Raw genomic sequence first — 26,892 nt, forward strand, 5'->3', positions numbered from 1 at the left:
GATTCTGAGAGAATTCTTTGTAACTTAATCTAAAAAACTAATGTTTTTTTCCCTGCTTCACAGGTCGATGCAGAAGGAACACAGGAGGATGTTTTTCTGGAAATCTGCAAGACAATTGACTCTTTTCTGAGAAGGGAAGAGGCAGCACTTTCCACAGAAGCGCAGTGATGGTGTGTACTGGTGGGTACTGGTGTGGACACAGCCTCACCTGACATGCACCCACAGCCAGGAGTGCAATGCTGGTCGAAGCAATACTGCTTTCCTTAGGGGTGTCTGGAATGTGTGCATGTGCTGTGTTCCTCTAGGTGAAATCCTTTCTCCCTGTGCTGCCAGCCCACTCCATAGACAGTGCTCCGTGTGCCACCCCCACTCTGAGAACTGCAGGTTGTTTTCCTGGCTGTTTGCTCTTCCCAGGTTCCAGGCAAGCAGGTGAGCAGCAGCTCTGGGTTGTATTTCATGCTCTCCTGCCTTGGATGGGGAATCAGGCAGTGCCTGGCCAGCAGGGAGCTCTCCAACCCCCTCACACACTGCTCAGCACACTGATCTCAAGGTGACTGCATACAGGTTTCCCATCAGACCTTAGTTTAATTAACAGTTTTAATTTTTGGGGTGTCACTGAGCTTGTTCTCGGCCTTTAGTGACTAAACCCTGTTCTCTGTCACATGCAGCTGTAAGACAGCTGGAATTAGTTAAGCTACAAGTTGAACTTTTCACACATGCCCAGAACACTGTTACAACAAGGAGAAAAATTAATTGAGGATACAGTTGAATATCGTGGAATTCTGTCAACCCATCATCGTGGTGCAAACACATTTTTGAGAGAGTCTTGTCTCCTGCTGGGAATTGCAGGATTTTATAACTGAGTGCCCAGTTCTGTGAGCTGAGCTGAGAACAATGGTTGTGTTGTACAGTTCAGTGTGTGAGCCAGTGATGGTCCATGTGAGCAACAGTTGTGCCATAGCTGTTAAAGTCTGCACGTGAAGGTGACTGTGAGCCAGAACCTACCATGTCACCTTGAAATCGTACTTGGGGAACCATTTCAAATGCAAAATTCACATCATCATCATCTCTTGTCTTCTACTGCCATTGCCAAAACCTGGGGAGGAGGGGGGGTGTGTGTGTGTATGTGGGGGGGGTCTGGTGGGGTGGGAAACCAGCAAAAAAACCAACAAAAAAGGAAAATGTCAGGGATTATTTGATTCCTGTTGCTTGCATCTTTAGTAAGTCATTTATCTGTAATAACTGCAAAAAACTCTGTAAAAGTCAAACCGTATTTCCGTTGGGTTAACCCAAACGTTGTGGAGTTTCTCTGGTATCCTGACAGCTAAATAAAAAGCTTGTTTGACATTCCTGTAAAGTAATTGCATCCTGTTACTGGAACTTCTGGATGAATTCACAGTGAAAGTGGGTTGCATGATTGCTCGTACTGTCCAAGTTGTACTTTATGCAGCAGATTTGCATTTTTAAAGTTACCTTTCTTGTAACGAAGACATAATACAAATAAAAACGTACAAAAATGAGGAGGAATGATTTCTGTTACAGTATATGTGGGTTTAATCCTTTTCAAAGCACAGTACATGACTTGAAAATATAGCTCAAATCAGCATGCTTACAGAGTCTGTCCTTTTTCCAGTCAGGGCCGAGTCTTCTGTCTCCTTTTCTTCCTTAGCATTTGCCCTGTAAATGCTAATTCGATTATTTTTAAGGGTCTCGTTTTACATATGTTCTTATCCTTCATATCCTGGATGTTCCTTCTTTTCCTGGGGTCCTTCTACAGCCTACATTTTACCTCTGATGCTCTGGGAAGTGCTTCTCCAGCTCCAGCCCAGCGCTGAGGGAGCAGCGACGTCGGCAGCACAACATCAGCTCGGCCAGGCCGGGGTGGGGAGGGAGCCCTGACCCCCAGCAGCTGCTGCTGTCGTTTGGTTTGGTAAAAGTAAAACACTCTGGAGTTACCAGGAAGTTGCAAATTCACCTGGGGAGGTTTCCTGGATTTCTAATCACAGCAGAAGTTCTAAAGTGTGGATCTCGTGCTTGGTGCAGGATGGGAACAAAGGCAACGAGCAGCTGCTGTTTGGTTGGTTGGGGGGGTGGGGGAAGTTTAAAATCTAATTATAAAAATTATTTAACATACAGTTTAATTTTTCTTCTTTCTGCTTCTTTTTTTCTGTGGAAAACCCAAAAAAAAAAAAAGCCCATGCTTGATTTGGTGTATGTGCATTAGATACCTATTTGCATATGTTCATAAAGTCTGCAAGAGAAAATAGCTGTATATGCATGCAGAGGGAAATATTAATATTTATACATATTCAATAAAAGAGGACTTATCCAAGACACTCCTTTCCTGGGTGATTCAGACTTGAAACTATCCTTCTGCTTCCAATCTCATTCCAGTGATACCATGATGTTTGGTTCTTTCCCAGCTATCCTAAACTGATGACTCTTTTCTCTAATGTACTTTCATTATTTTATTCCAGTAATTTTTCCAGGATATCAACAGAAAATGAGTATTACCACAGATTGTCTCCCTGATAACACACCTTCACCAACTCTAGTTTCCTGTAAAGACCACGAATGATGTGGAAAGCACATTTTTGTGGTATTAGAGAGCCTCTCAGAGCAGGATCTCTTCCAATTTAAAATACATCCTGTGAGGTTTTGTGTTACATTTCTTTAGGGCTTATTAAATTTATCTAAGTATAGTGAAATATGTTCACAGATGCTACTTGCTCAATGTTTTAGTAACTGTACTGTATTACCTTCTAAATAGGTTAAATGCTTAAAAATTATTGTTTTTCTGAAGCAGAAAATAGCTACACCTAAAGTTATTGCAAAACTTCATACTGATCCATCTGTAATTAGTGACATGGTGCAGCCAGCCAATTATCCTTCTTATTGCCACCTTTTTAAGTCAAATTAGTCTGTTTTCTACCTAATTGCTCTGAGTATTCTAGTTTCAAAGCAACTGGAAGTCTTTATTACAGTTATAAAATAATCAAGTGTTTCTGAACCACGAGCTATACATTTCAATAAAAAATATATATTAAGTAAAATATGTCACAGATAATTACAAAGCCTCTCAGACAACGGCATACAGTGTGTACCAAGGCTGCTGAAACTGGAATTTGCCGTGGGCTGGCAGAGGAGTCTGTGAGATGTGAGGACTGCAGTGCTCCTCCTGCCCCGGTGCCAGGAGAGCAGAGGAGGGCACTGGGCATCCTGCAGGGCTGGCACAGGGAGGGCTGTGGGACGGAGGAAAAGCTCCTCGGAACGTTTCCCACCTCGGTTAAAAAGTCAGAACTTACACAGAAAGGAAGTCACAGCAAGCATTCTATATATAAACAGACTGGATCCACATAGTTTATTTCTCACAGTTCTCCTGACAATTGAACATTATTTAAGAACATACTGTATACACAGATAAGAAGGAACATACAAAATGTTTTAAATGATGCACAACAAAATCCAGCAGTATAAAAGAATGCATGTGAACCCTTGCTCACTGCTCAGGCTAAATTTAATCACTGTTTAAATAGTAATAAAAATACAATCTTTCATGGATCTTGTGCAGACTACAAAAGAGGAAAAATTATTACCATATATATGATTTATATTAGGCAGTTTTCTTTGATGAGTTGCACTAACAACTCCAAATACAGAGGCAGAAGGCTGTGTATTTTATTTTAAAGGAGTTAATGTCGAGTATTAGAGACTTTACACAGTTACTAGCACTGGCACTTTTCACCATATTTTGTACACATCACATGATCATCTTATATAACATTACATTTAAAAAATATATCTGAGTGACAATTTTATAACATTCACACACCATGAGCTGGTTAAGGAAGCAATGCCACAGTTGCCCCCTGTAGTGCTTCACTGTTGGTAAATAGAGTTCATCGTGGTTTTAAAAAAAAAATTAAAAAAATTGAAAGTCAACATGATTAAGCAGCTCCGATTTAATAAAGGCCTGTAACCAACCGTCGCCGAGACAGTGAGGATTTTTAGAGTACAGCCTAGAAGCAAACACTGTCATTGGTTAAAACCTTGCCTAAAGAAGTCAGTTACTGTGCTGAAAACTATTTCACAACAAAACTGCAAGCTACTAAACTGTTTTTATATAAATACTTCATCTCCTCTGATCTCATTATAACCGAGTTCTTCAAAGCCTTTGGAATTTACTCTATCTTTAATGTGTGCTCTCAATTCTGGCTCACCCTTTTGAATGTTTTTGTTTTCTTTTGTTTAGATTCACCACCTAAAAGTGTCTAATGTGGTGAGAAAAGTCTCCCAGTGAAACCTTCTGCACACTAGGAATGTTCAGCTGCTGTTCAGTGATCTAGAACCATGACAGCTCGAAGCTGTAGTTTGACAAGTACACCCAGGAAGCTGTCATGCTGTGAGTGACATTTCAGGGAAAGCAGAGTCTTTCCAAAATGTGCACGGAATTAACAATGGTGCCATTGTTATTTATTCAAAGAGGACAGTAAACCCAAGCTGGTAGATCTGCTTCCCATGTCATCTATTTGCTGGAAAGTAGTTTGGGTCAAGATAATTGTAACTGGTGCCCTGGGACATGCAGTAGTCTCTGTCTAAAAATGTCTCTGCTCTGTAAATAGGTTCTAACTGGTGATCTTCCTTATGAATCTCTGTTTCATGCAGACTGCAAGGGAAAGAAAAAGATAACAGTTTAAAAGTCAAATATTGTCCTTCACTTTCAGAAACAGCGATCATATGAACTGACTCATTCCAAAGTGGATCCCAGTTCATAAAGTGTAATTCCCCCCCTCTATTCAACAGTACCAAACCTATCTTATTAAAAAATAAATTATACATCCAGAACTTGTTAAAAAATATACCTCCCCACAAACACATGCTAATACTTGATAAAAAAGTATCCTCCACTTTCCCCAGCACAGGGTGTGTGTCCCGTGCTGGAGCAAAGATTCCCAACATGCAGCAATTCCACAGCAGGGAGATCAGATCTCCTGACAAATAACAAGTAGAAGCACGTGCTGCTCACCAGTCAGAACAGGAATCACAGAAATCCAGGGACATTTCCTGAGGGCAGTCCTGGCAGTGCCACCGGACACCCTGGATGGGTTCGATGCCGCAGTTGTCGCACTGTGGAGCAGATGGAGAGCACTGAAATCCCACAGGACACACCAAAGCTCCCCATGGAGAGCCCTATGAGTGTCCCTGTTCCTGTGTGTCCCTGTTCCTGTGTGTCCCTGTTCCTGTGTGTCCCTGTTCCTGTGTGTCCCTGTTCCAGTGCCAGCCCACGCAGCCGAATCCTTCACACCAGGGACCACAATGTATCCGTGGATAAGGAAGTCCTCAGGCTCTCCAGAGCCCTGAGGTTTCATCTTTCTCCTGCTTTGCTTCCCACTTCCCAGATGCTCCATTTTGACATTATCCTGCTCAACCAGAGCAGCCCAGCCCTGCCTGCAGTCACTGCTTATCCTCCCGTGGCTCCAGGAGCTGCTGAGACTCAGCACATGAACATGCTAAAGCAGCAAAAATAAAAAGCACCTTGGTGGTCTAACACTGGATTAAGTTTGTCCATAGCAACTGATGAGTCTGTCTCAATTCTACAGTCCTTTTGAACTGAACTCTGAACTGAGTATCTTTGCATTCTTACAGAAATGAGTATTAGAAAATAAATAAAAGGAGAACTTCCCAAAAATCTGAACTTTGAAGAGTGCTGCAGAGACAGGACTGAAAAGGGAAATGTAGGAAACGAGGCTGTGCTTCCACATCCTCTCATCCTCTCCCAGAACCTGGAGTTCTCTCTCAGCATCTGTGAAAGCCTCTTGCCCAGCAGCTTGTTCCTGGCCACAACTGATCCAGCTCAGGGTTACAAATGCCTCACACACGGACCTGTCACACCTGGAGCCCTCCCTTCACCAGGTGGCTAAAACTTAGAAAAAAATATAAACTGGTTCCAGTAATCTGGATTTGAGAACCAAGGCAGTGGAAACCCTTGACCTTAATTTTGGTGCTTCAACTTCCCTCTCCCCTGTGAAACAGAAATAATGCCATGCCTTTCATTTCCTAATGAAAAAAAGAAGTATTTCCAAACTGCTCTGATATTATAGCAATGAAAGCCATAAAAAGCCCACAAGGGACTCAATAACTCAATATTCAAAGCAGAGTTTGAATAATGTGCAGTAAATGAGGCTGAAGGCCATGCAGAACCAGTGCTGCTCTCCATGGTTGCTTATTAGGTGAGGGCCATCCAGCCCAAGGAGTGAGCAAGGCAGCATTCCTGAGGGAAAACAGTGTATAATCACCTCATTCCACAGCTTACTGTAATGCTGAACACAATCAAATTCAGACGTAAAGAGACTTCCAAACTTCAAATGCCTGACACTGCAATGCCAATTTACTCCTCAGAATAATTTTATGTAGCAAAAGCAGCTGGTTTGTTACCTTGGAATCTGGTCTGCCTGAATGAAGTTTTGATTTTAGGGGGAAGAAAACGCTGATTTGAAAAAATCCCCACAAAACAAAACACCAAACACACCCTGCTGACTAAAGCAGCAAAAATAAAAAGCATCTTGGTGGTCTAACACTGGATTAAGTTTGTCCATATCAACTGTTGAGTCTGTCTCAATTCTACTGTCTTTCTGAACTGAACTCTGAACTGAGTATCTTTGCATTCTTACAGAAATGGGTATTAGAAGATAAATCTAGCTGCACAACACTGAACAAGGTGAGGAAACTGTTCCAACAGTTACAGTGAGCAGTTAGACAAAGAATTGTCTTGCAAGAATATTTTCTTGCAAACAAGAAAATATTGATTTCAAGAATGCCCCTTCTTTCATGTCTCCTATTAGGGGCTGATTCTGGGACAGCACATGAGTTTTACTTCATGTTTATTCTCTTAATTCTATGAAAACTTTGTTTTGTGTCCTTCTTCAATTTCAGAGAGTTATTACTGGATAGGATTGTGAAGTTGCTACAAAACAAAGAAAAAATATCAATCTATGACTGTAATTCAAAGTCTTTGTCCCTTCCTTGGCTTCAGGAGGAGACAAAATAACTCCAACATCAATCAGAGAATTATCATGAATGAATCACTGTTAAAACAACGTTGTGTCAAATGGAATTCTGCAATGATTGAACGAGGCTCTGTTCCAAGCTGCATTTTCCTAACACAGTGAGGGAAAGAGAGAATGGTTATTCATCTCCATAAAACATCAGCATTCAGTGAGACCTAAGAGTGAATTACTTGGGCTGTTTTTATTAAACTGAGGGAAAGCAGACACAGTGAACAAAACTAAGGACCCAAACTTGCTGCATGAAACAAAATCTTTGTAGGGAATTCAAACCACATTCTCTTGGTAAACTTCTTAATCCCACTGAGTACCAGAAGAACATCCCTGACACTCACCTTGAATCCCACGTGCTGCACAAACCCACTCTCTGCATGCATCTGCTGGAGTTTCTGTTTCTTCAATTTTTTAAACTCTAACAGTTCTTTGTACTCGGGTAACTCTCGGTATGTTACTGGAATACTCTCTTCATCCTGTTCCCCAAACAGAAACATCCTCACTTTAGGATACTGTAACAAATTCTTTCCATAAATCATTATGTAGGATTAATAATGGTTGAGGAAAAGATAGCAATGTATTCTAACATAATGGGAAAATATTTCTAAAAACATGGCACAAATCAGTGTACCCAGCTAACTTACAGCTTATTTTCTATTATTTATACTCCATTATTTGCATTAAAACAAAACCCACATTATCCTACAAACAAGTTTCTTCTGGTGAAGACCTGAGCTCTGATAAAGGAGAGAGCAGTGCCTAACTTTAATTTCTATTTTGTTTTTTTTTTCTCATCTTAGATGTCTAAAGGCAATTTGCATATAATCCCCTTGTCCAGACATTGGGAGCAAAATGGCAGCTGCAGGAGCAGAGTCAGCTCTTGTTTGAGACAAAAAGAGAGTTTATTGTAGTTCCAGACACTGGGCAACAGATGATGTAGCTGAGAACTAAAATTTCAGGTCAGTTGTATCAAGTTAATTGACCTTTCTCTTCATTATTCCATGGAATGGTACAGACAAGGACTGTCTGTAGGGTAGTTATGATCACTGTTCTGAAGGTTCTTTCAGAAGAAAACTTACTTTTCACAGCTACTTTCAAAGCTGTGAAAGTATTAAGAACTAATGACAACATTTTACAGTTCAAAGAATTTCCACACAAAGTGAGATTTTGTAAAGAACCATGGAAGTCAAGCCAGTACCAAGCTCCCTTTATGTGTGTTTTTCATCTGAAGAGTCAAACTTAAGAGTATTAACTTCTCACCTCTACCTGTCAGAATAAGGAGTGATCAGAAGCACCAGTCCATGACTGAAAGAGTAGAACTTTCAGAGTTATCCAACTTCTTCACCCCTTTACTGTCTCCTAACAGTAGAGAAACAATAATTGCTATTTTCCAGAAGTGATGAAGCAGTTTGGCTCCCTACAGGTTTGTGCAAACATCTTTGCCAGGGATCTGCAGTAAATGGGTCTATTTTTCAAGAGACACAAAATTTCTGGTTTTTTCTCATCCAGTTTCCTTCAACAAAGGTTGAGGATCCCTCTGCTATGAAAGGACAGAAGTTCTAATTCAGGTGCTCCTTTCAAGACAACTGTTTTATTGCAGCAGCTCTACCTGGGAGATGTCACCTGTCTGCAAAGATGAGGAGCCTTTACTGGCACAGAGCAGTTTTCAGACCCTGCCCCAACAGGAACATTCAGGTAGCAATTAAAATTCTTCTAATGTAGCCTAAATGCATGATTTCTTTGCACAAATCTGTGAAGACTGAAGATTCTGTATTATTTACTAAGTCAATTAAAGAAGTGAGGGAAAGAGGCTTGCTCTTTAGTATTCAATTGCTAAAGGCCTTATCAATTATTTAATTGTAATTATGAACCTATATAAAGGACTAGACTGCCAATGGTCAGAACAATTGTGGTTAAATGACATGATTCAATTGTGTGGTGAAAAGCTACATCCTCTTAATACAAGACAGGGATTTTGCTTCCATGCAAATCTCAAGTTTTTCTGAGAAAAACTGCCTGTCACCAAAGAACTGTATATTGAATAAAGTATGCTTTTACAGCTCCCTGTGTGGACAATTCATTCTGCAATAGTAAGCAGTTGTATTCTGGAATAGTCAGACTAGTCATAAAATTAAGAAATCACAACTGAAAAGGAAATGAACTCTGCTGGGAACAGTGTCTCTTCACTTGGAAATAACTCACTTATACCAAAATATAATTTTTCAGGAACAGTTATGCCAGTCAAGCTGACTGGTAACATTCAGGCAAAATCTTTTGCCTTTACACAGGAATGGCACCTGGTAATTCCACTGTGAAGTCAAAGAAAACCTCATTTTCTTGCTACACTGCATTTCTTCTGCACAGCAAAGTGTTTTCCTCCAAGATAGTGCCTGTCACTAAGAGACCTGACTTCTAACACTGAACAGAATCCTGTACATTCATTTTGAACACAGTTTATGATCCTCTTTTTGCTCCCCAACTGCTTTTATTTTGCACTGATAATGGGGATCTCTTTGTAACTGAGCTCACCTCTGTCTCTCTACATTATTTCAAGTCAGAAATGTGTCCATCTGGAAATGCTGCACTGCTGAAGGAAGATTATGCCAAATTAAACAAAAAACCAGTGGGGTGAGGGGGGTACAAGTCCACCATTATCACTGCAAAAATAACACAGCAACTTCTGCCCCAGTTAGAATAAATCCCACTTGATTTGTGGTGCCCACATTTTTTAGAGTTAGGACACCACAGCAAACCCAAAATGTTTTAGAGAACTGGACAGAACAGTTAGAAAATATGTAATTAAAAATAATACAGAACAAAAGCATGTGTGCTCAAAAACAGTTCCACTGCATCTCTTCTAAAATGCTTTTTGCTTTCCAAGCCCTTTAAGATTCCTCCTGGAATATGTGAATTTATCAGGAATGTCTGTAGATGAACTAACAGACCATGTGAGTGAAGATGGGATTTGAGACACAGAAACAGAGGAGTAAATTTAATAATTAAGGAAGGCTGTGCAATGCAGGTAAAAAAGTCAATGAAGAAAATGAATGGACTCCTAGTGGGTGGCCTCAAGACTTCTGTTATGCAACGAGCTTCTCACACAGAAAAATAAATTAACAAGTCAGGTTCTTCAGTGGAAGCTCAGGAAAACCACAGTGGTTCACAGCAGCTGTGAAACCTGCCCAACATCCCAGCAGTAGGAGATAGTCCCTCCATGACTCTGTGTGGAAATGGGAAGGACATGGGTCTAAATTCCTGCAGTATTATTGCACGGGATAAATTAGGAGAGCAGCACACTGCATGAGGCAGTAACTCACTGGGTTAGGATGTCTACTAGAATTTGCCTCTAAGAATACACAGATTTGCTTGCTGACTGGCAATTCAGTCTGTTAGTTCACACTTGCAAGTGGACTGTCCAAAATCCATCATTAATTCAGGCACTCAAAGGCAACAAAAAGCAACGAACAGCATTTGAACTTTACCAGAGCTCAGCGTGACTTTTCTAAAACACATCTTTAACCAGAACCTCAACTGTACAGTTAACATTATTTTCAAACCTATGTCATGCCAGATCACTTTTTGAAAACATGCAGCTAAAACTTGTTTGAGCTCTTTCAGGACAAAACTCTTTAAATGACTTATTTGACAGATTTCCTTCCTGATTCGGTCGAAATATTTTGCTGTTGGAGGCCTTTATATTAACCACGTGTTTATACTCATGAATTTCATGGAATTTAATACTTGCTTGATGATATTTATTTTATGGTGAAGATGCCTAACCCTCACATTATTCACTAAAGAAATGACAGCAAGCAAGACATTCTCTGGTTTCAGTGACATACCGATACTTCCTCTTCTGCTGCAGTGTCCATATGGCTGTGAAAGCTGCATCTGTCATCATCCTCATCCATATAAACGGGAGGTTCATGGGATGTCATGAAGGTTGAAGGTTTGAAAAGATGTTTATTTAAAGGATGTTGCCGTCTACTTGATGACTAGGGTGAAAAAACGGTATATTTTTAAAAACAGCCCCTCGGTTATTATTTAAATAGTCTTCATTGAGAAAAACCTGGCCAGAAAATTGGGCTTTTGCACTAAAAAAATCTATCATCTTGCTTATTATTTTTACTTAATCTCTGTATCAGAGCCTCACACAGCTGGGGTTCTTCTCCCCATAACAAGTGAAATCAGATAAACAGGGCAGCACTTGGTAAAAAAGCAGCAAGGAAGAGCCCTTCCCATAAAACCCCAACCATCCAAACAGAGCAGACTGACAACAGGAGACAAAACACAAAGCAAAGCTGTGGCAATTCTCAAGACTGAGAACCAAAGCTCAAAAACACTAAAAAAGTTCCAATGATGCGAGTTTGAGAGTAAACTAAGAAGTAGTTTTGCTCAGGTCCAAGAGAGCAGTCCATGCTGGACACTTCATCAACTTCTTCTACTTGTGCCTTAAAAAAAATATAATCTATGTCTAAGCTAATTATCCATATTTCTTTCCTGGTCCAGGAGAGGAAAAGCAATTCATTCCACCATAAAAGAGGTTTCTAAGAGACAGAAAGAACTGCTCTCTGAAGGTTTTTTTTCACTGTCACCGCCTGGAAAAGGAACCTCAAAAACATTAGGTGAGATAAATTACTCCATTAGCATAAATCTAAAACCTTTCAACTCTAATGTTGCCTGAAGGTGTAGAATGCATGCCAGTTTTAAAAGGCACTCAGGCCCTATTACTTATTCCCCAATGGAAGAATATTAAATATCAAAAAGAAGAATTTGTGGTGAAAGAAACTTTTTACTCAGCTACTTTGCAGACCAGCATCTTGACATTTTTAATGTCAAATCTGACATTCCTCAATTTAAAAAAAAAAAAATCAATTTAAAAAAAATATGTAATACTGTGTTTATCTCTACAGCATTATTTGACAGTTGTGCAGAGTTTAAAGCAAAGGCAAAGATCACACAAGTTATCTCTGGATGTGTCTGCAGGGAGAAGCATCACGAGGAACTGGGATGAGCTGCACTGGCTCTGCTGGAATCAAGACAGGAAAACCCTCTGTGCTTGTATGGCAGCACTGTTATGCACACAGTTATGACCTAGGAATTTAACTGAGCATTTGAATTCTCTTTTTTTAACATGATCTACCTCTGCTAAAAAATGAATTGAAATACTACTTGAAAAGCAGACACTTAAAAATCATTTTTCCTCTGGGAAATGTATTTTCTGGATTAAGCTTAAAAGCAGGTGCACTAATGATATTATATAAACATTAAATTGAAAATGATAAGCCATAATTGAAGAACTGAGTACTAGAGTCCTACTTCTCTGATGCAGGTTTATTTTCACCCACAGCAGATAATGGTTATACAGGAGAACAGACTCATGCATCCTGCTTGATTTCCTGTATCACTTGCCAGAAGAGACATTATGTCATACGAGTAGATACACAAAGCAACTTCAACGAGATGTTCAAGAACTGAATAGGCCTCTCACTTCTCCAGTAACCATTTTAAAAAAGCATCCTGGGCAATCCCCATGGAGAAATGCAAGTATTTCCTCGTGAAGCATCCCTTTGGACACAATTCCTTCCATTAAACATCTCTCTGCTTCTTATTTCCCCACAGCTCTGTGCTGTAAGCCCCAGCAGCCAGTCCCCACAGCTCTATTATTGGCAATAAAGCAGATTTACAGCAGTTACACTGGACGTGCTTCCTCCACACCAAAATTAGGACCATCATCACAGAAGCATGGCCCAGGCTGCCAACAGCTCTTGCATTTCCTTTCTGCCACATTATGTTCTCTCCACTGGAGACCTGGGAACAACTAGAGCCTGGTGCAGTGCTGTCAATCTGGGCTCTAAGCAGACAGCTCTATTAGCAGCCTGAGAGCTCAGTTCCCCCACAAATCCTGTTTGTTTGATTTTTTTTTCACCTGCTCTGTTTCTTACACAGGCTACAAATACGAAAAGGAGATGATGCCTCAGTCCAGAGCAGGGCACAGTGACCTTCCTCTCACAGCCTGGCAGTGAGGAGATGAATCACACTGGGAGAGCAGATGGAATGATTGGGTTTGTTCTACGTATGAAGCCCAAGAAAAACCTGCAGGAATGGGAGTGTTCCCGTGGTAGTACGAGAATGTCAGGAGTTTTCTAGAAAGTATCTTTTACTCTTGATTATAGTGGGCTTAAAGAGCTTCATGGATCACTGTTCAAATTAGTGGACAATATGGTTAGAATGTCCCCCATGCACTGATTAAGTAATCCCATTATTTATCAAAAACAGCATTGCACACATTCTGTAAAACAGTCTTTCCAAATAAAACTAAGAGGAAGGAAGAAAAGACACGTGACCAAGGTAATTTAAAGTGGTACAGTGACATAAAGAACTCAGAGGATTATGATTTTCAGAACTAAATTTCCCACGCCTTTTGAAATTAGTCCCAAGGTATTCTTATATTATAAGACAGAAATTGGCCCCAACTGTACGAGTAATTTAGAATTCTGGCAGATGAATCTCATCAGAGCATTTAAGGTACCAGTATTTCCAGCTGGTTTTGTCGGTTCTTCTGCCAGAAAGCACTTTTCCAATAGCCAAGGTGGCAGACAGAGTCATACCTGCACCTGCCCTGCCTCTGTTTATGGAGCAGAACAGTAGATTAAAATCCTGGTGAAAGTAAGACGGTGTCACCATGATGGGAGGCAAACTGGAAAGCCTCCAGTGCAAGCAGTTATTGTGTGCAGTGACTTCAGGGAACACAGCTGGGGGTGTCTCACATTTTAAATCACTGGACACAAGCTGGGGGAGATCTTTCTGTCACCCCTCTGGCAGCAGCTGTGTATATTTAAATATATATTTAATGTATATTTAAATGTAATTTATATTTTGTTTCCAACTTTTTAAGGGATTCAACCTGCAAATTTGTCTTTTTGCAGGATCAGTGTAAGGTTTTCTCTGTTCTTAATCAGAAAACACCCCAGACAGCTGGATGCAGAAAAGTCATGTTACTCCACCAAATGCCGCTGGAAAGGGGTTTTAATACTGTGGTAACAAACAAACTCCCCCAAAAAACCAAACCAAACCACCCCAAAACCTGAGAGTGCCCTCTTTCAATGTCTACAGTCCTCAACAGTACCCAGGAGTACCACATTACTTAAAGCATGTGACTGGTTTGCACAGAAATTCAGTCTTTTCTTTTGCAAATTAACATCTCTCAGGATATACCCTTTTCTCATCCACTGCAAGATCAGGAAGAGCACTGCATTTTAATGGTCATTTATATGGCCACATTATTTTAGTCATCATGTTGCAAATCAAAATAAAACATGACATTTCAGTCTGAAGCCTATGATTGTGCTAATTGAGCATGCTCAGTTATATGTAATTTTATATGGGTTTGTTAATTAGAAGAGTACTGTATAATATGAATTATAGGGCTTTTCGTCTTCCAACAGGGTTTTCATTATCACTTTTTGATCAATTGTAGTAAATTTACAAATGAGAAAAGGACCCTAATTCAATCCTATTAGTTCAGTTGCAAAACATTCTCTTTTCTGACGCTCCATGTCCCCAAGAGCTGTCAGTGTGAAACCAGAATTACCATCCACCTCACTCCACAGTGCCACTGGCAAAAGAAAAAGATTACTAAATAAGAAACACATGCAAGGTGAAACTAGTTAGTAAGAATGCACTCATCAAGACTTAAATCTGTTAAAAATGTTAATGATGTCGACTCAATTTGCACAGAAATGCAACCAGAAACACAGAATTTCTGCTGTAATATTGTCTCACCTTTTTGGAATATAAATATAAGTTTGGAGTTCTTCCCGGAACTGGAATACCAGCTTTAGTCAGTTTAATAAAATATTTTTGTACTCTACTGGCAACCTAGGAACAAACCAACATGGCACAGTTAGCTGTCAAAGGAAATGTAAGTGGTTCTGCACTTTAAAGCTTTGCCAGTGTTGCTACACTGGTTCAAAATATTAGGACAAGAAATCCTCCATTTTTCCTTTGTGACAATTAATCTAACTGGTACCTATCTTGCAATGCTGCATTTGTACTATTTCCAGACACTCTGGCAGCTTTCAGAGGAAAAAAATTACCATTCTTTAAATATACACAGAAAATCTAGAAAAAATTGTGATAGAAAGAACTTCAGTAGCTTGTTCCCTGCTGAAGCTGAACTTAACTCACTCTTAACAATGGCAGGTACATTGTACAGAGTTTCCATGCACAAGGGATGTCTATATTTTATTTATGAAATATGTGAGCACGCCTTCATTTTTTCAGGTAGGGAGAAATACACCTGTAAGCATAAATATGATCAGAGATGAGGTAATCCTGCATACTGACATAGTTCACTGGGCTTTCAGCTGAAACAGAAGAAATTAAAATACTGTAAACAAAGAACATCAGCATTTTTTACTTCTTGTCAAAATGGAGACATTCTGTCATTTTAGGGGAAGAATTCCAGTAAGTCAGATGCAGAAATACTTGGTGTCAATAAATGTTTGTCTGTTGTGGATCTCAGCCCCAGTACAGAACCAATTCTTCTGTCTGTGATAGGATTCTAGAGTACTGAGGAGCAGGAAATTCAGCACCCCAGTGTAACTCAGTCTGAGCACAGTTGGTGTCACTCTACTTTCTGTATAAAATTAAATGCATGCTGTCAAAATCTAATGAACAACCAGGTCTGGCAGCTTTGTCATGGGCTCTGGGGCACTTTTAACATTCTATATTTGAGATGGAGTATGAGGGTTGCAGTGCTATTAGTGAACTGCAGGCCCTGCTCTTACATTCTGTGATTACTGAAAATATACTGAATTTTCTTTACTGATAGTAAAAAAAAAAAAGTCAAGAAAAGCAATTGCTTCTCCAAGTGTTTAACCTGTTACCTGCTTTGCTGTTCTGTTTCCCAGTTCATCAGCTATTTTCTGCCACCGTCGGGACTCCACTTCCTCTGGTGGATACTTCAAAAGCAACTGCTCAAGTTTTTTCTAAATCAACAGTGAAGAAGAATAAATACATTTTTCCTAGCAGAGGTACGGGCTGTCAAGAGGTAAGTATCTACAGACATGTGACCCTGAGCTCCCAAGTGCTACAAACATTGTCACACAATTTGCTTTTATGCTCATGTGTGTTATCCCAGCTACAAAATTAAAGAGTTTCCCGTTACCTGTTCCTCTACAGTCCACAGCTGGTTAAAAGTTTCAGGTTTGGTCTCATCACAAAGTCGCCCTCTTATCATCTGCTCAAATACAGGACAGAAAATGGAATAAGTGTTTAGAGAAAGTGTGGTCAGGAGAAATGCATCTGAACCCTTCTCCTCCCTAAGTAAAACCAAACCCACACCAAATGAAGGCAGGAGAATTTGAAGTAAAATTTGCCCAAACCAAAGGTAAGTTCCTGGATTTGAGGACATGAATGACATACCAGCACCAATATGAACATCTGAGGTAACAGGTAAGATTATTCACATATGCATATTGAAAATAAATAAATAAATTTAAAATGACTACTCTGTAAATTTTTTTCCTTTCCTGTTTAATAACTACCTGTGGACGACTGTTGGTAGAACCTTCTGGACCATCACTTAAAGGCAAGACAGAGTATGACACAGACTCTCCATCCTTCTTGGGATCCAAAGGACTTTTTGGTCTTGCAGGTATACCTACTGTGAACAACACAAAGACAGAATTACTAAAGCTCCCACTGGCCATTTCCTTCTCGTGACATTCGCCCACCTTTCCATTACCTTTGTCAAAAATCAGCTTCACTCTCCTACTGTTACGTTTTCGGTTCTTGAATTCTCTCTCAAAGTTCCCAAGGCTAGTGGTGTATTGGTCCCAGGAGATCTCAGGGAGCTGAACGACTCTCTGAGGATATGGAAGACCCATATCAACCTGAAAAAAACACCAAGAATGCAGAGTGAAAAGCAATAGTTAACAGCATTGCTCTACACCCAAACAAAAGCTACAAATGCTGGAACGTTATGAAAACCCGACACTGCTTTTAGCTAACAGCAGGATTGGAAATCAGAGCTTTTGAAGTGCCATGCAGCACACAGGCTTTTTAAGGAGAAGGTTTCTTTCAAGAATAATACACAACAGTGCATATAAAATATGCAGCGGCACGGTCAATGATGGCTTATTGAGCAGACAACTTTAAGTGTGTATTCATAGCTGAAATCAGGTGTCTCCAACTTCAGTATCCTCTTACTGCCTATCTGCTTTTCATTAAACATGCCATTTGCTCAGGATCTGTGCCTTTCTTAACACAGGAGCCCATAAGATCCAGAGTTTTATCATCTGCTAAATCACCTGAAATTCTCCCATCAAAGAAATAAATGTCTGTTTTACACTGATTTTCCTGTCTTACACCTAGAACAAAACTGTTGTAAAGCTCACCTCTATAAATAAAGGTCAACTCTGAGACTATCATTCCTTTGGTTTTGAGACAAAAATACACCAGACACTTGTCTTCAGCATTCCCCCATAAAATGACTATCAAATGCAACACTCTTACATCATGCACACTACGAACTCCTCTCAGAATTTAACACAAAGGCTACTACTGAAACCAAGGGGCTTCCAGGTCTCTACAACTCTAGGAAAAGAGCACCATAAAACACCCACTTCATTCCTCACTCAAATACAACATGTTGCTACCAGACTAGAAGGTCAAGTATTCGAGCTGAAAACATGTTTTCAGTATTCCTGTTACTACAGGGTTGGTTTTTTTTTTAAAGCTTCAAAACAAAATGTTTCCTTATCAAACTGAATTCTCCTCTCCCAGACAATATTCTGTTGTCTGTAACTCAGGTGTGTTTTCTAGTGTTCCTTTTGGGTTTAGGTTATGAACTACATTTCCTGTTCTTAAAGAAATACCCTAAAAAATTCACTCAAAGCACAACATTTCATTTCTCAAATGAGAAAAATCAGGAGTTTTTGATCTGATACTTCCCAGTCACCTGCAGATTTCAGGTCGTCTTAAAATACCTACATTACGATTAAGAAATTTAAAAATCACATTTCTACGTACCCAAAAAAGGGAAAGAAAGTGTATCTAATAAAATCATTGAAGACCTATGTCTTACAGATCTAAGAAGAAATCAAAGGGCTATTGCTGCTCAGCAGATAGAGGACTTTAAACTCATAATTTTTATGCAAGTATACACCTATATTTATGCAAGTAGACACCTATGCTCCAATTTCTACAGATGATGAATTACTAGTTATTAAAAAAAAAATTCCAAGTAAGACTTAGGAAAAGCCCATAGAAATACCTTCTTCTGGAGTCTTTCCACAAATCCAATAGGATCTTTCAGTGCTTCTCTCTGGTGTCTGCCTAAACTTTCAAGGTCTTGAACTGCTTGAGTCCGTTGAGCCTCGAGTACAGCAATCGTCTGTAACAGTCTCTGATAACTACAGAGACAAAGGAAAACATCTCACTGATTGGCCTTTCACAGAGCCCCCCCAGCTAAACACTGGCCATGCTTAGCTACTCCCAGATTTCACAGCTTATCTGAAACATTTCATTGACATTTTACTGAATTATAGTAAAAATATATCAAATATGTTTGAAGTAGTAGGTGAAATAGAAACCCGTAAAGAAAAAAAATTCAGCTCTCCAGTGATGTCCTTTAAATGTAAATTCTGTACTAGCTAAAGCAATGTGGTATCAGGGACAACCTCTACTCATATTCTCAACAAGCTTTGCTTACAAAGTTACAAATACCACCCAAAAAATGACCTAATTTCTCTTCCACTTCACTATCAGCTTCCTTCTGCCCCAATAAAAATTACTCTACCACAGAACTTTAACATTTTGCTCAACTATGCACAGGCTGGACAGGAATGGTTTGGAAACTGTATCTCAGCATTTTGTAGAGCAGAACACAAGAATCATTTATGAAAGGTAACAATAAACCAAGGAATGAGCAATTTGCAAAATAAACACATAGAAAACAGATTCCTCTAAGAACACAGAAGTTGAATGAAAATGTTGGTGTCCCCTCAAACCTGCCATCCCAGCTTCACACCATTTTGGCTCTTTAACAGGCACTTTTGAGCATCCCTGATGTGACTGTGGTACCTGCCCCCCAAACTGCTTTGGATGAAGCTGACTCAGAGGCAGGAGATCACATATTTTAACACAGCCTTTAAAAAACAGTTACCTACATTTAATACCCTTTATTAGCTCTAAAGTTACAGCTGCCCATTTCTGACATTACCCACGGCCCCCCTCTTGTTGCAAATTATTATGTATCAACTTTTTTCCCGAGAAAACGTTTTCTGACATTTAATATTACAACTGTAATTTAGTCCAGCACAAAATACAACGTAACACATACTAAAATCAGGCAAGAGCTATTCACTGCTACAGTATTTCCTAAGTTTTCTTTCTGTTCCCTTACTGCTAAAGCCAAGACAAGCCCAGCACAGTGAATTCCATGTGTAGGGCAGAAAAGATCCAGAGGTTACTGAGCTAATGCAAGTTTTCCAGTGGACTGCACTAGTAATTGGGTAAGGTGTAAGTGAAGTAAACAGCCTCAAGGCAAAATACAGGCTTTGTACCTTCAAAAATTTAAGTTTCTGCCTAGACTGCTGCCTCCCCATGAAAAAGGGTCATTTTCTTTCCACTCAAATGTAACATTTGAAAACATAAAATATAGCTATACTTTTTGAAGTTTAAAACTAAAATAATGAGCTGGTTTAAAAACAGTAGGACACAATTCTGTTGTAAATTTATTACTACTTATATGAAATAGGCCATTAATATATGAACCTGGACCACAGACAGCCTGTTTCCATCAGCAGGTGCCAAAACTCAGGTTAACACAGTCATGGTAACAGAGGCTCAGCAATGTGCACAAATTTGCATCTAAGAAAAAGGCAGGTATTTATTTAACATTCTTCTCTTGAGCTGTTTCACCTTATTTATTCAAACTGTATTTAAGCGATTGCTTCTCTAAATGAAATGGAAAGAAAATAATTTCATTTAAAATATCAAAACATACAGAAGGAAAAAAAAAAAGCAACCAAACATTGGAGATTTAAATGAAGGGATAATTGAATGATTCACACGTGTAAAGTAAGGGATGAAATCATCTTAAGGAGGTGGCCTTAAATAATTTACTCTGAACAGAAAGAAATTAGTTTACATTTGGGGAGAAATAACAACAAAACAAGAATATTGAACTCCAGTGACTTCCCTCATTAAAAAAATGTGACCCCACTGGTCTTCATGGAAATAAGCAAAAATACAAGGATGTTGGGATCATTTAAAAACATGACACGTGATGCTGATCTCTGGCTACAGAGCAGCAGGACAGTGAAATAATTCAAGAGAGAAAAGGGGTTTTTGAACAAACTGTTCCTACAGAAACATTTCCCAGCACTGTTTTATACCTCTGCTATGAAGTGCATTAACTTGGAGCTATTTCCTTTAACTTCCATGCTCAGTTTTTACAGATTAATATATTCTGAAGCCCTGGCATAAGACTGCAATTTTACCAGGCCATTATCAGAAGCACTGAAACACACAAAAATGTGCATTTTGGGGTACTCCTGAACCACTGCCCTGCCCTTTCAACTCCACCATGACTTTTGAGAGCACTCCATGGCTGTGTAGCTTAAGTTTCAAACCAATCCTGTTTCTGCAGGTTTGTACAGGCTCTCTGGCCCTCCATGACTGTAATAAAGCCAAATATCTCTCTGAAAAAGCAGCAACACACACATTGAGCACTTTCTTGAAGCCTCTGTCTGTTCTGGCCCCTTAGTCTCAAACGTTAACATAATGTTTCTACACAAAACACACCGTGTAAATAATTTCCAGGACTGTTAAAAAAAAAAAAAAGGGAAAAAAAGCCAGCTAACAATTTACTACCCATCTTTCCAGGTCCTTTGTAAGTAAGCACAGTTCTGATTCAAACCATCTCCTGCAGTTGTGTTAAAATTCTCCAAATCTGAAAGGCTAATAAAGGTAAAGTAACCAGATCCTGCAAAACTGGCTCCATCTTTCAACGAGGCAAAGAGCAGCCAGCTCTAAATCATCCAGCTACAGTTCCATCACTTGCTCTGAAAGGTCTCTCAGTAATTACCAATAAAAATTATCTCACATCCTTTGCCAAAACAAAACAAACTAAATAACCTCACAGCCATGCCCCCTACACTGACTAAGTCACACTTTTCCTCAGGGCTAAATAAATAAATAATAACTTGTTGGCACATAAAAATCCTGGGGCAGCTTTTCTTTGCAGGAAAACTTTAGCTGCAGAGAATGGAATTCTTGTGTTTCCACAATCCCAGTATTGAAACACTCTTGTAATTTTACTTAAATTATGTTAATTGCCAGGAATCTTCTGGATGAACACTTGAATCATTCAGTATAGTACAGAAACAGCCCCGGTATCTCTGTGCTGAAAAACCTTGATTAACGTGGCTTTTTGAGGGACTGATATTTAAAGAAAGAAAGTTACTTCTTACAGATTGATAATGATCAGCAGGAATTCCTGCTGCTCCCGTTTTTCTTTTGCAGTGAGAAATATTCCACTCTTTTGGATTGCTCCATGAAATAACTATCCCAGAGCAGAGCAGATTTCTGCCAGTCCTGCCACCAGCAATTCCTTATTCCCCTGTTCATCTCCATGCCCCTTGTTCCAGCAGTGAGTTGGGGCACAGCAACCTCCTCTCTTGCCTGTGACAAAGCTTGAGAACAGCAAGGCACGTTTCTTAAATTTACTCATTTTTTATACTAAATGACTGGACACCAGCCTGTAAAAGGGGCCACCTCATTCAGCATTTTTAAATAAATTACTTTCATTATTACAATAAGGGTCATTCAAGTCACAGAAGGTTTCCTCTCCCTTGAAGAGAAGACTGTACTGTACTTTAAACCTTAATCAAATGAGTGAGATGAGAAACTGATACTACAAAATGAAGATTTCTAACTTTTAGGTAGCTAATTTAAATCAGTGGATGGCATAGAGTGGCTGTTGATTACATTCACACCAAGAAAAAAAAAATCAAAATCAATTCAAAATCAATATCAAAAGACAAACTCACTTAAAATTACTTTATCAACTTACTTGCCTCACATCATTTAGTACCTTGCAAAGAAAAGTACTTTGATGCCTAAATAAAAAGAAGTGATTTATCCTCTTGACTCATAAAATGCTGTGCAGCTGGTGGTCACCAATTCCCACTCCTAAAACTAACTGCACTTCTACAGTTATACAGCTCACACTATGCTAAGATGTGTAGTATCATCAATTTGAGGGCTTTGACAGTAAAAATACGTGTACCATAATTTAGAAATAGCGATTAGTTCCTGTGCAGGTAGGGATTGTTTTACATGAAGGAGTATACATGTCTCATAATAAAACATGGCTAAAATATAAGTAGAAAAACCCTTGTTAATTCGTATTTCCAAGAGCTGTGACACCAAACCCGTTTGTATCAGTCACATCTGAGCAAGTCTTTGTTTCATTGCCATCTGCTGGCACTCCAGCAAAGTACAGATTACAACCTGCTCTCCAATACCCAAGTCATTTATTACTCTGGATTTTGGGTTAATAACAGTAATTCAGGAAAAAAAAATCCCTTACTGGATCCTAAGACAAGAAAGTATTGGATATTAAACATAAGACTGTAAATTATTGTAGGAAAAGGGAAACATTAATTGCATTTAGAATTCCCAAGTTACCCAAGGCAGCTGTAGGTGGAGGGACTGGCTCCCTGGAGAAATGTGGGGAGTCAGATCAAACACAACCCTGTCATTCCAAAGCAGCAAGTGGGGATTTTTGCTTGGGTTTTGTTTGTGCCCACAAATAACAGAAAATGCTCTCAGCTTTTAAGGTTGGCCTGAAGTCTTTGCCAGTGTGACAATACAGTAATTTTGACACGAAATTTTCTTGCAAATTATTCTGCTACTCATCCAAGATTTAAAAAAATCTCTAATTTCACTGTGGAAAGGGGCTGGGATTCAGTGCTGGACTCGGAGGATGCAGAGTGGCCCTTCTTTGATCTCCCTTCAGAAACAGAGCAGAGTTTAAGGGCATAATCAATAAGAGCAATACACACATCGACCCCTGGGAGGACTCAGAAAAGCACCTTTGCCTGGAGAAAGCAGCATATGGCAGGTTTTTACTTACCTAAAGCTCAGACACTGACCAAGATAATCTACTTACAGCCATTTCTACAACTCATCACGGAATTGCTTCCTACTCTGGCTTAACCTCCTTACACACTCTGTCATTTACTGCACTTTCACTGCCCATATTTAGTATTTGTGCTTCAGACCTTTTAAAATACTTCAAAGGTAAGTAAATAATTAAAGTGCACCTCCACTTTATACATTAAACGACTGAAGTGTACATTAGATGGCTTCTCCAAGGAACAGAAGACAAATCACTATTTCTGACCGCTATCCTCACACCTATTTAAAACAAAAATAGAACTGAGTCAAAAAGCACATTTTTCTAAAGGACATTTTTAAGAAACCAACAAATCCTAAAGCAAAACAAAAAATTCCACTGCAGTGTTTCATCTGGATGCAAAAGAACTGTTTTCCACTCCAATTTTTGCCTGCCTTCTAACTTTCACAGCTTCAGACTTCATATTTCAAGCCTCTGAACAGTATTTCCCATGATGTCCCCTTCTTTCTTAAATTCCTAACTCTTCCCCACAAACAGAACACCCACTCACAAATTTCTATGGGCTTCATTCTTGGCAAGAGCTGTCCAACACACTCAGCAGGATTTCCTATCAGCTGTACAAAAGCACCTTCATCAAATATCCACATTTCCAGCAAGTTTTCCGAATTTTTAGTAGCAATTAGGTCTCTGTGCCTCTAAACAAACATGGAACTTGTTTCAGTCTTGTCAACAAAACAGCATCCAACAGTCCTCCCTCAGCTAATACATTTTGTAATACAGCCTTTTGATCTTCCCCTGACAGCACTTTCCAAAGTATTTGTCTGCAGGGAAAAAGAAACAGGTCCCTGTCATTCCTCTGTTTTCAAGGCTTGGATGTACATGAGATAATGGCAGTAAAATTGTTTCCTTCCCAAGGGGCACAGACAGACAGACTGACAGCACATCCTGGACTACTTCTGCTCCCCTCTCATCATCTCTAATGGGAATGCTCCCAATTCCTTTGCAGAGGGAATACACCACACAGATTCCTCCAGAACACACACTTAGATACTCCTCTCCAAAAAGGTGGTGGGGAAAGCAACCCCTCAGAAGGGGCTTCTGACCCAGCTGTACAGAAACCCTCTGATAAAAAGGAATCAGAGACAGTTCACAACACTGATCCTTGAACTCCTTCACCTCACTCTACATCAGCTTTTGCAGGTTCTCACCCAAGGAAGACACACACGTGCCCAAATATTTAGGTGCATATTCTTGCCACAAGAACAAATTAACATGTTCCCCTCAAGTAACTGAATTACAAGAATATTATGTACAACCATGAGTAGATGAATGTTCTAACAGCAATACAAAGCATCATTCACTCAATATTCTTTGGCTAAAAAAGGGGAAGAAAAGTTAGAAACAAGGAAGAAAATTAGTAAATGTGTATTTTTATTACTGGTCACTATAATAAACCATGGACACAGCTGGTCCTTGGCTCAGGAAGCATAACACTTTCAAAGGCTGCTAGAGAAAACAACAGCAATATTTTCACCTTGAACTATCCAAAGCCAAATAAAGGTGTGCAATCATCAAAAACTACAAACCACCTGGTTATTCCTGCCACCAACAAAGTTCAAAGGAAACCAAAAAGGAGGATATTTCCTACTGAAGCCAGTAATGGGAGAATTTCAAGCTGGTTTAGTTAAAAACTGGCAAGTAAAGGCACACACATTCTCACAGCACAGGGCACAAACAGCATCTTCTCATTTTCCTGGTGGCCTTGTTATGCTTATTAATATTTTAGTGAACCACTTGTCCACCCCTTCCAAACAGGGAATTATGCTGACATAATTTATTCCTCGTGCCACCACGTGTGCTTTACACTGATATAACTGGTATAACCACATTTTACTGCTCCTTTTAAGTGTTCCTTATGTGTGTGGCCAAAACCAGAGCCAGAGCTTTACTCTCCACACAGCAGTGCTGGGTCAATACATTACTGCCCCATCTTTTCTTAGTTTTCTCTTTTATTTTTTTCAATCAGGACCAAGAATTTCCACTTGGTTCCGATATCTGTTCTTGCATTTGATATTTGTTGCATTGCATGATTGCATTGCACCTGATACTTGGGGGTGGTGATAGTAGGGGGTTTTTTTTTACAATTGTGTATTTTCTGCTTCCATGATTTTTGATCCAAGTGGGAACTACAAGTGAATTCCTGTGTGTCCTCCAAAAACTGGCAGCTTGGAAAGGGCAGAGAGCACGAGCACTGTCTCCAGGAGAGAAAGCCAGCAGAATGCAACTGTTACTCTTCCCATTCCACAATCAATCCATAGCCCACACACCCAGAGGTGCTGCACCGAGGCAGCCAAGAGGGAAAAGCATCCCTGTGCTGGAGAGTTCCCACTCTCTCTCCCAGGGCTGGATTGCTGCAGTGGGGGACTCTGGGAGGTGGGACAGGCACAAAACCAGGCAAAGCAGGAGAGAATTCCAGGGGTAATGGACACAAATGCAAGAGAAATCAAGCTCTGCTTTCCACTCAAGTGAGGACTGCAGGGTCTGCTGGTGCTGTTCCCCAGGACTGGGGTTGGCAACACTGTGTTCAGAGAAACAAAAACCCATCTGACAAATGCACTTGACATTTAAAGGCTCCCAGAGTGGGCCCATCAGCAGGCAGGGAAAAGCTGAGGCAGCACATGCCCCAGGCATTATCTCTTGCAAAGTAACAGCTCTGGGGTTTATTGGACAGTTTATGTGATTATAAGACATGATTCTATGATTATACAATACTCCTAAGCTAAACCTCAATCTACAGTCCTGCAAAAAATTTGTGTCACGTAACTTTTCCATTGACAAGTCTCTATAGACAGAAATTATTTTATGAAACATGATAAAGTATTGCTGGCAGTAAAAAAAAAATCTCAGTATAACTTCATATTTTAAGCTGTAGTAGAATATGAGGATTTCAACAGTAAATGTGGTCACATGCCTGTTACAATATCACATTTTAATAACACAATTACCTGCAAAACCAAACTGGAGTTGATCAGAAACTCATATTACAAGTTTCTAATTGATTTCCATTACATTTCTATTTTGCAGATCAAGCAGCTGCAGCATCCAACTTCTACATGACTTTACTTAAAGACACTTTTATTTTTTGTTCCTTACTTAAAACACAGACCAATCCTACCAAACTGTAGAAACTACTGTCTGAAAAAACACCAATATTCCATATGTTTTAGTTCTTCAGAAATAGGGAGTTTAAGAAAAATATCACCACTTCTGTGAAACAAAGGATGAATTAAAACACACTGTATTCTAATACATATGGCATATATGCATTTTTTTAACTATTAACTTCTATTTTTCTTCACCACTGAAAATGTACACTCATCAATTCTTCTGTATTGATGTTACAGTCTATAAATTAATCAGAGGTATTAAATCTACTACAAAAAGTATTCACTTGATTTACACCTTTTCTTCCTTAAGATGAAAAAAGTCAGAAACAAAGTCCCCACAGACTAAAATTGTCTGTCTCAGGAAAATGAAGAATTAGCTGTTCAAAGCTCCATGACATGGTTACAAAGGAATGTCAGCAGTATCTGATTTATCTGGACATTGACATAAATCCCTACTGTGTGAACAATTTTACCTTAATTCTGAGACATACAGCTGATATATGAGGATAATTCA

At 39.5% G+C, this 26,892-nt stretch overlaps 2 protein-coding genes across 5 annotated transcripts in view; one reads left to right on the forward strand and one right to left on the reverse strand.

Moving 5' to 3' along the window:
* Positions 1-1,517, forward strand: part of AK5 (adenylate kinase 5) — a 75,682-nt gene extending 74,165 nt beyond the window's left edge. The window contains exon 14 of the mRNA XM_064665560.1: positions 64-1,517. Within this exon, the coding sequence (XP_064521630.1) occupies positions 64-168 (105 nt within the window). The 3' untranslated portion in view covers positions 169-1,517. The remainder of the gene's footprint in view (positions 1-63) is intronic.
* Positions 1,518-1,530: 13 nt separating this feature from the next.
* The window catches only part of ZZZ3 (zinc finger ZZ-type containing 3), a 54,172-nt gene continuing 28,810 nt past the window's right edge, over positions 1,531-26,892 (reverse strand). For 3 of the 4 annotated variants that reach the window (XM_064665527.1, XM_064665529.1, XM_064665528.1), the window contains exons 4-13: positions 18,340-18,478; positions 16,810-16,957; positions 16,610-16,728; positions 16,231-16,302; positions 15,950-16,051; positions 14,844-14,939; positions 10,901-11,053; positions 7,400-7,534; positions 5,027-5,127; positions 3,330-4,666 (exon numbers count right to left, since the gene is read on the reverse strand). In XM_064665527.1, coding sequence (XP_064521597.1) covers positions 4,522-4,666; positions 5,027-5,127; positions 7,400-7,534; positions 10,901-11,053; positions 14,844-14,939; positions 15,950-16,051; positions 16,231-16,302; positions 16,610-16,728; positions 16,810-16,957; positions 18,340-18,478 — 1,210 coding nt within the window. In that variant the 3' untranslated portion in view covers positions 3,330-4,521. Of the gene's footprint in view, positions 4,667-5,026; positions 5,128-7,399; positions 7,535-10,900; positions 11,054-14,843; positions 14,940-15,949; positions 16,052-16,230; positions 16,303-16,609; positions 16,729-16,809; positions 16,958-18,339; positions 18,479-26,892 lie in introns of all 4 variants that reach the window. The other variant, XM_064665530.1, reaches the window with a different exon arrangement.

The sequence above is a fragment of the Pseudopipra pipra genome, chromosome 9 (genome assembly GCF_036250125.1).
Source record: "Pseudopipra pipra isolate bDixPip1 chromosome 9, bDixPip1.hap1, whole genome shotgun sequence".
NCBI lineage: Eukaryota > Metazoa > Chordata > Aves > Passeriformes > Pipridae > Pseudopipra > Pseudopipra pipra.